The sequence below is a fragment of the Humulus lupulus genome, chromosome 9 (assembly GCF_963169125.1).
Source record: "Humulus lupulus chromosome 9, drHumLupu1.1, whole genome shotgun sequence".
Lineage (NCBI taxonomy): Eukaryota > Viridiplantae > Streptophyta > Magnoliopsida > Rosales > Cannabaceae > Humulus > Humulus lupulus.
This window is the reverse complement of record NC_084801.1, coordinates 20,447,620-20,454,160: the sequence shown is the minus strand read 5'-3', so window position 1 is coordinate 20,454,160 and position 6,541 is coordinate 20,447,620. Positions and strand designations below refer to the sequence as shown.

The 6,541-nt window shown below is 36.1% G+C and overlaps 1 protein-coding gene across 1 annotated transcript; it reads left to right on the top strand.

Annotated features, from left to right (window-relative positions):
- The first annotated feature begins 3,054 nt into the window (after positions 1-3,054).
- Positions 3,055-4,801, top strand: LOC133799488 (uncharacterized). The gene is made up of 2 exons (XM_062237503.1): positions 3,055-4,003; positions 4,158-4,801. The coding sequence occupies exons 1-2, from the start codon at positions 3,055-3,057 to the stop codon at positions 4,799-4,801; spliced, it is 1,593 nt and encodes a 530-aa protein (XP_062093487.1).
- The last annotated feature ends 1,740 nt before the right edge of the window (positions 4,802-6,541 follow it).

The following is a 6,541-nucleotide window of genomic DNA, read 5'->3' as shown; positions in this document are numbered from 1 at the left end:
GCACTAAGTAATTCGTCATTCCGCTCCTGGCTAAAGGTCTGGAGCCTATGCGTGGTTATCTTTGTTTCGACAGGAAGGACGGCCTCACTCACGAAAGTCAGGGAGAACGGGGTGTGCCCAGTAGAATTTCGGTGAGAGGTTCGGTATGCCCATAGTACTTGTGGGAGCTGCTCGGGCCAAACTCCCTTGGCCTCGTCTAACCTCTTCTTAAGGCTTGCTTTGAGAGTTTTATTCATGGCCTCGACCTGCCCGTTGGCCTGTGGGTAGGCCACCGAGGAGAAGCTTTTAATTATGTCGTGTCTTTCACAAAATTCGGTGAAGAGATCGCTATCGAATTGGGTTCCATTGTCTGATACAATCTTTCTTGGTAGTCCAAACCGGCAAACAATATTCTTGACCACAAAGTCGAGGACTCTTTTTGAGGTGATTGTTGCCAGGGGCTCTACTTCTGCCGACTTCTTGAAATAATCAATGGTCACCACGGCATAGCGAACTCCTCCTTTCCCCGCTGGCAGGGCTCCAATTAAATCGATTCCCCACACTGCGAATGGCCATGGGGATGAAATCATTTTTAGCTCGACCAGTGGAGCTCGGACGACTGTGGCAAATCGCTGGCACTTGTCACACTTTTGGACATAGGATATGGAATCCTTTGATAACGTGGGCCAAAAGTACCCCTGCCTTAATATTTTCAAGGCCAGATTTTGCCCTTCAGCGTGATCCTCACAGAAGCCTTCATGCACCTCCTGCAAAATAGTTCTGGCTTCGTCTGGCAGAAAACACCTTAGAAGGGGCAAGGAATGGCCACGTTTGTACAGCGTCCCATCTATGATTGAATACCTTGGAGCTTGATAGAATATTCTCCTCGCGTCTTTTCGCTCGTCAGGCAATTTCCCTGTCGTAAGATAATCTATTATGGGAGTCATTGATAAGTACCGAATTTGTCTATTTTTAATTCATTATTCTTCTATTATTATGCACTTGATTATTTAATTATATATGTTTAATTAGTTTATTTTGTGTTTTTAGGATTTTCAAGACATTTGGGTGAAAGTGAATGAATTTGGGATGTTTTACAAGCAATGGTTAAGCTCGGAATTACAAGTCTGAAACTTCACACTTGATTTTGATAACTTTCCAATACTGTTTTGGAAATATACCTAGAAATATAAGTTTTAGATATTTTTCTTAGCTTTCTATATCTTTTTCAATAGTCCAATTCTGAGTTATATCAAGGAAGTTATGCTTAAAATACTTTTGATCACTGCCGCAGAAGAAAACCGAAAAAATGGGAAAACTTGCTACGGCCGCGGCCTGGGGGACAGAACGTAGTGGCCGCGGCCAGCAATGTCCCAGGCCATGGTCGGAGCCCGATTTTCTAGAAAATACATTTTTTCTAGTGGCCGCGGCCACCAAGAATCACTGGTCGCGGCCGACGATCGATTTTTTCTTAAATTTCAATTTTTAAATGTAATTTTTAAGGGGCTATAAAAGGGATTAGGGTTAACTTTTATGATAACTTTGGATTGCAATTTTTAGAGGCTAGAGCAGCAGAGGAGGAGGAATAAACATCATCATCTATATTTTTCAATCTAGTTTTTCTTTCTTCTCAAAACTCTTTTATTTTCATTGAATATTTATGTTTATGAATATGAATATGATTATGGAGTAGTTTTCTTTATAGTTACGGGTTATTTCAAAACCTTAGACATGAGATCTTGAATGCATTGATGGATTTTATTCCTTTTATTCCCTTATATTAAATTGCTTCTATTTTTCTATTTGAATGTCATGGATCTTGTAAAATCTTATTTAGATGGCCACTAATTAAGGTTTTGCATTGTTCTACTATCATCTTAGGATTTCTATTCACCTAATAGTTTAGGATTCGAAGTAAAGTGATAAATTGCAATTAAGTTATTGTGAAGGGTATTTTAATTATGATGAGAAATAGAACCTAGGTTAAATGAATTGCATGCTTAATGAATTTGTTGCCTAGATTAACATGTTTCCACAAAGTGTAATACTTTTACTAGGTTAAATAGATTGCATGCTTAATGAGTTTATTGCTGGGTAAAAAGGGTTAATTAAGAGCGCTTAGCTTTAATTACTGCTTAAGTGTTATCTGCGGGGTTAATAGTTTAATTGGGAATAGGGAATATTATTCATCATTGTTAATAGATTGATTGTTGAAGGTGGAGAGTAATTCTTGACTATTTCTTTAATATCGTTATATCCTTAGTTATTCAATCGTTGATATTTATTTTATTTTATGTTTTCAACTATTAAAACTAAAACCCTTTTTTTTAATTTCAGTCTAGTATTATTTTGAATAATAATTTGATCATAGTCCTCGTGGGTTCGACCCTTATTTACCGCTATACTGAAGTAGCTAGTGTAAGTGAATAAAATATATATTTAAATTTGATACGACATACGACACACATCAAAGTTTTGGCGCCGTTGCCAGGTACTATTGTAAGTCATTTTTATTATTCAATTTAATTAACTACATACTCACTAGTTTAAATTTATTGATTGTAGGTGTATATGTCTGACGACGATACTCAAGAAAGACTACAAGCCATAAAACAATATCTTGAGACATCGTCGTCCCGCTCTTCAAGGACTATCACTGACAATCCACTCTTTCAACCTTCAAAGAGAGTCAATCCATTACAAATACCATTACCATCTGACGACGATTCTGACTCTGAAACATAAGTTAAGTCTCAGATGGCGCAAGAAAGGACGTTGAAAGAGTTGGCAGTGCCAAATCTAGACCATCAACCTCTGTGTATTTAATATCCAGCGTTGGACATTAACTTTGAACTCAAATCGGGCCTCATACATTTATTACCATCTTTCCATGGGCTACCAGGAGAGGACCCAAATAAGCATCTGACTGAATTTCACATAGTCTGTTCTAGTATGAAACCAACTTTAGTAACGGAAGAGTAGATTAAATTAAGAGCATTTCCATTTTCTTTGAAGGATGGTGCAAAGGAATGGCTCTATTACCTTCCTCCTGGAACTGTTAATACCTGGAATGAAATGAAGACATTTTTCTTGGAGCGTTACTTCCCAGCATCTAAGGCTGGTAGTATAGGGAAGGAAATCTGTGGCATTCGCCAACAGACTAGGGAGTCATTATATGAGTATTGGGAGAGATTTAAGAGGCTATGTGCTAGCTGCCTCCACCACCAAATAAGTGAACAACTCTTGATCCAATACTTTTATGAAGGACTATTTCCATTGGATAGGAGCATGATTGATGCAGCAAGTGGGGAAGCACTGGTGGACAAGACTCCTACTGCATCTAGGAGCTTAATTTCTAATATGGCAACTAATTCTCAACAGTTTGGAGTTCGTCAAGAAGTTTCAGTTAAGGGATTAAATGAGACAAACTCTAAAGTAGAACAACAACTTGCACAATTAACTAGTATGGTTCAACAGATGGCTTTAGGTCATCAAGTGAGACCTTGTGGCATATGTCAGTTGGTGGGGCATCCTACTGATGCATGTCCCACACTTCAAGAGGATACCAATGAGCATGTAAATGCAATGGGGGGGGGGGGGGGGTTCCCAGGGCAACCTAGGCAAAGGTATGACCCTTATGCTATAACTTATAACGAAGGATGGAAGGAACATCCTAATCTTCGATATGGGAACAAACAACAAACTGTTCCTACCAGACCACCAGGGTTTAATTCCCAACAAAGGCCTCAACAAGCCTATGTAACTTGTCATCAACAACTTCCTACTGGAGTCCCACAAGCTCAAGAACCATCAATGTCAGACATGCTTAAAACTTTGGTAGCTTCCAATATACAAACTCAAGTAATTCTTCAGAGTACTCAAGTGTCTCTCAAGAATTTGGAGAACACAATAGGACAGATTGCTACATCTCTGAGCAAGCTTGAAACTCAAAATTATGAACGGTTACCTCCCCAACTAGAGAGGAACCCAAGAGCAAATGTAAGTGCGATAACACTGCAAAGTGGTATACAATATGAGCCACCCACACAACCTTTATCGATAACTCCAGTGCAAAAGCGAGTAGTAGAAAACTCCATATATGATGAACCATCAACACAGAAAACATCACATAAACCAACTATGCCAACTTATGTCCCTCGTCCACCTTTTCCAAGAAGAATTGAAAAAGTTTAAGAAAGAGGAAGCTGACAATGAAATTCTTGAGACTTTTCGAAAAGTTGAGGCAAACATTCCATTACTTGATGCTATTAAACAAGTGCCACGTTATGCTAAATTTTTTAAGGATTTGTGCACGAATAAGAAGAAATTGAAGGGTAATGAGAAGAGAAGTGTGGGGGAGAATGTCTCTGCCGTTCTCCAAAAGAAGCTACCACCAAAATGCAAGGATCCTGGAACCTTTACAATTCCTTGTATGATTGGGAATAAAAGGATTGAGAGGTGTATGATTGATTTGGGAGCATCGATTAATGTCATGTCATATTCAACATATGCTTCTTTAAATCTTGGGCCACTAAAGGAGACAAGAGTTATTATTCAACTGGCTGATCACACTAATGCTTATCCTTTAGGGGTAGTTGAAGATGTGCTGGTGAAGGTTGACGGACTTGTCTTTCCAGTAGATTTCTATATACTTGAAATGGGGGATGCATCAATACCCAATCCGACACTAGTTTTATTTGGGAGGCCATTCTTGATGACAACAAATACAAAGCTGGATGTTAGAGCTAGAACACTGACAATGGAATTTGATTCAATGTGTTTGATTCTCCTGGTAAGATCAAGGGGAAGGAGACTTCATTGAAAGACCCAACATAAAGATCTTGACCACATCATTCAGTTGAGCTAACGACATTAAACAAAGAAAAATTGCGGGAGTTTTTCTTACCTTTATCTTTTTATTTTGCATTGATTTTTTATTTAGTATATGCCTTGAGGAAAATGCATAAATTAAGTGTGGGGGAAGGGAAAACTGCCTGTTTAATTTTTATTCGTCATTTCTTTAGTTGTTATTTGTGTTTGTGTTGTTTAGTTGTTTATAGTGTCATTTAAAAAAAACAAAAAAAAAGGTTGTTATAAGCATGGTTATGTTGAAAGTTGTTTGTCAATGATAAAATTTCTGATTGAGATAAGAATATGTTTAGGAAATTGATGAATTCTGCATGAATTGTGTGCTTAACTCTTGTCTAGTTGTTACTTAAGCTTGATCTTTAATTTTTAAACATAATGTGTTCAATTAGATTTACTTTTTCACTATTGTTTGGAGATATTTATGCATGCTATCATCTATATATATATAGTCTCAACCACTCTAGAAACCATTGATTAATTGTTTGAGGCGAAATTCTAAGTACACATGATTCAGAAGATGATTAAGGCATGTTATTTGGATCGTTTGAGCCTTTCAAGCTGACCTATGAAATTAAATGTCCTAGTTTCCCATTTTTGAGCCATAATGACTAATCTTTTTCTTTTATAAGCCAATATCAGAACCTTTGCAACTTAAAATTTGTATCCTTTCTGTGACCCATTACACCATAGTTTTATATGATTGTTTGATTTGGTGGGTTGGATTATGGATTGTAAGAATGTGAAGTTGTATTGGTTTGTTGGATTATAATGTGAAAGTATATGATCTACTATTTCTTCCAATGCGTTGAATTGAAAGAAAAAAAAACAGAAAAAAGTCTGCATTGAGAAATATGAAAAAAAAAGTATTGCAAAAGTATAAGTGTGGGGGAAGTGGTAAGATCAATGTGGAAGGAAAAAAAATAGAAGAATTATGTATTTTCTTGAATTGTATGGGAAATTTGTGGGAAGATCTATAGAATAGAAAAGAAAAAAATATAGGCTATGGTGTGATTTAAGCTTAAATATTCATTTTTCATCTACCTTTAACATTAGCCTTACATTACAAGCTTTTAAAGACCTTTTGATTCTTGATTATGTGTGTTTACATTAGTGGAGAACAATTTGTTAATATCTATGGAGTGGATGTTTTTTAAGAAAATATTATTATAGACAAGACTTTAAAACATATTATGGCATGTATAAATTGATTCGAATGTTTGTGTTTTGCTAAGTTTGATTGTGTAATAAAGAGATCAAGTTTAAGTGGTGAATGGGTATTGAGTTGAAATTCTAAGGAATGTGGAATTCAGATTTTTCTTATGACGTATTTGTTTGATCAATTTTTGAGACAAATAACGCTTTCGAAAAAACCATTGCTTATGTGTTTAGTTTTTATTTTGTTTGCTCGAGGACGAGCAAATGTCAAGTGTGGGGGAATTTGATAAGTACCGAATTTTTCTATTTTTAATTCATTATTCTTCTATTATTATGCATTTGATTATTTATTTATATATGTTTAATTAGTTTATTTTGTGTTTTTAGGATTTTCAAGACATTTGGGTGAAAGTGAATGAATTTGGGATGTTTTACAGGCAATGGTTAAGCTCAGAATTACAAGTCGGAAACTTCACACTTGATTTTGATAACTTTCCAATACTGTTTTGGAAATATACTTAGAAATAGAAGTTTTAGA

What these genes read in the sequence shown, in the direction of transcription:
- LOC133799488 (XM_062237503.1), top strand. Translation starts at nt 3,055, where the DNA reads ATGAAGACATTTTTCTTGGAGCGTTACTTCCCAGCATCTAAGGCTGGT. An exon ending in TGCGATAACACTGCAAAGTG is followed by an intron (nt 4,004 to 4,157) that starts GTATACAATATG and finishes TTTTCCAAGAAG; the next exon opens with AATTGAAAAAGTTTAAGAAA.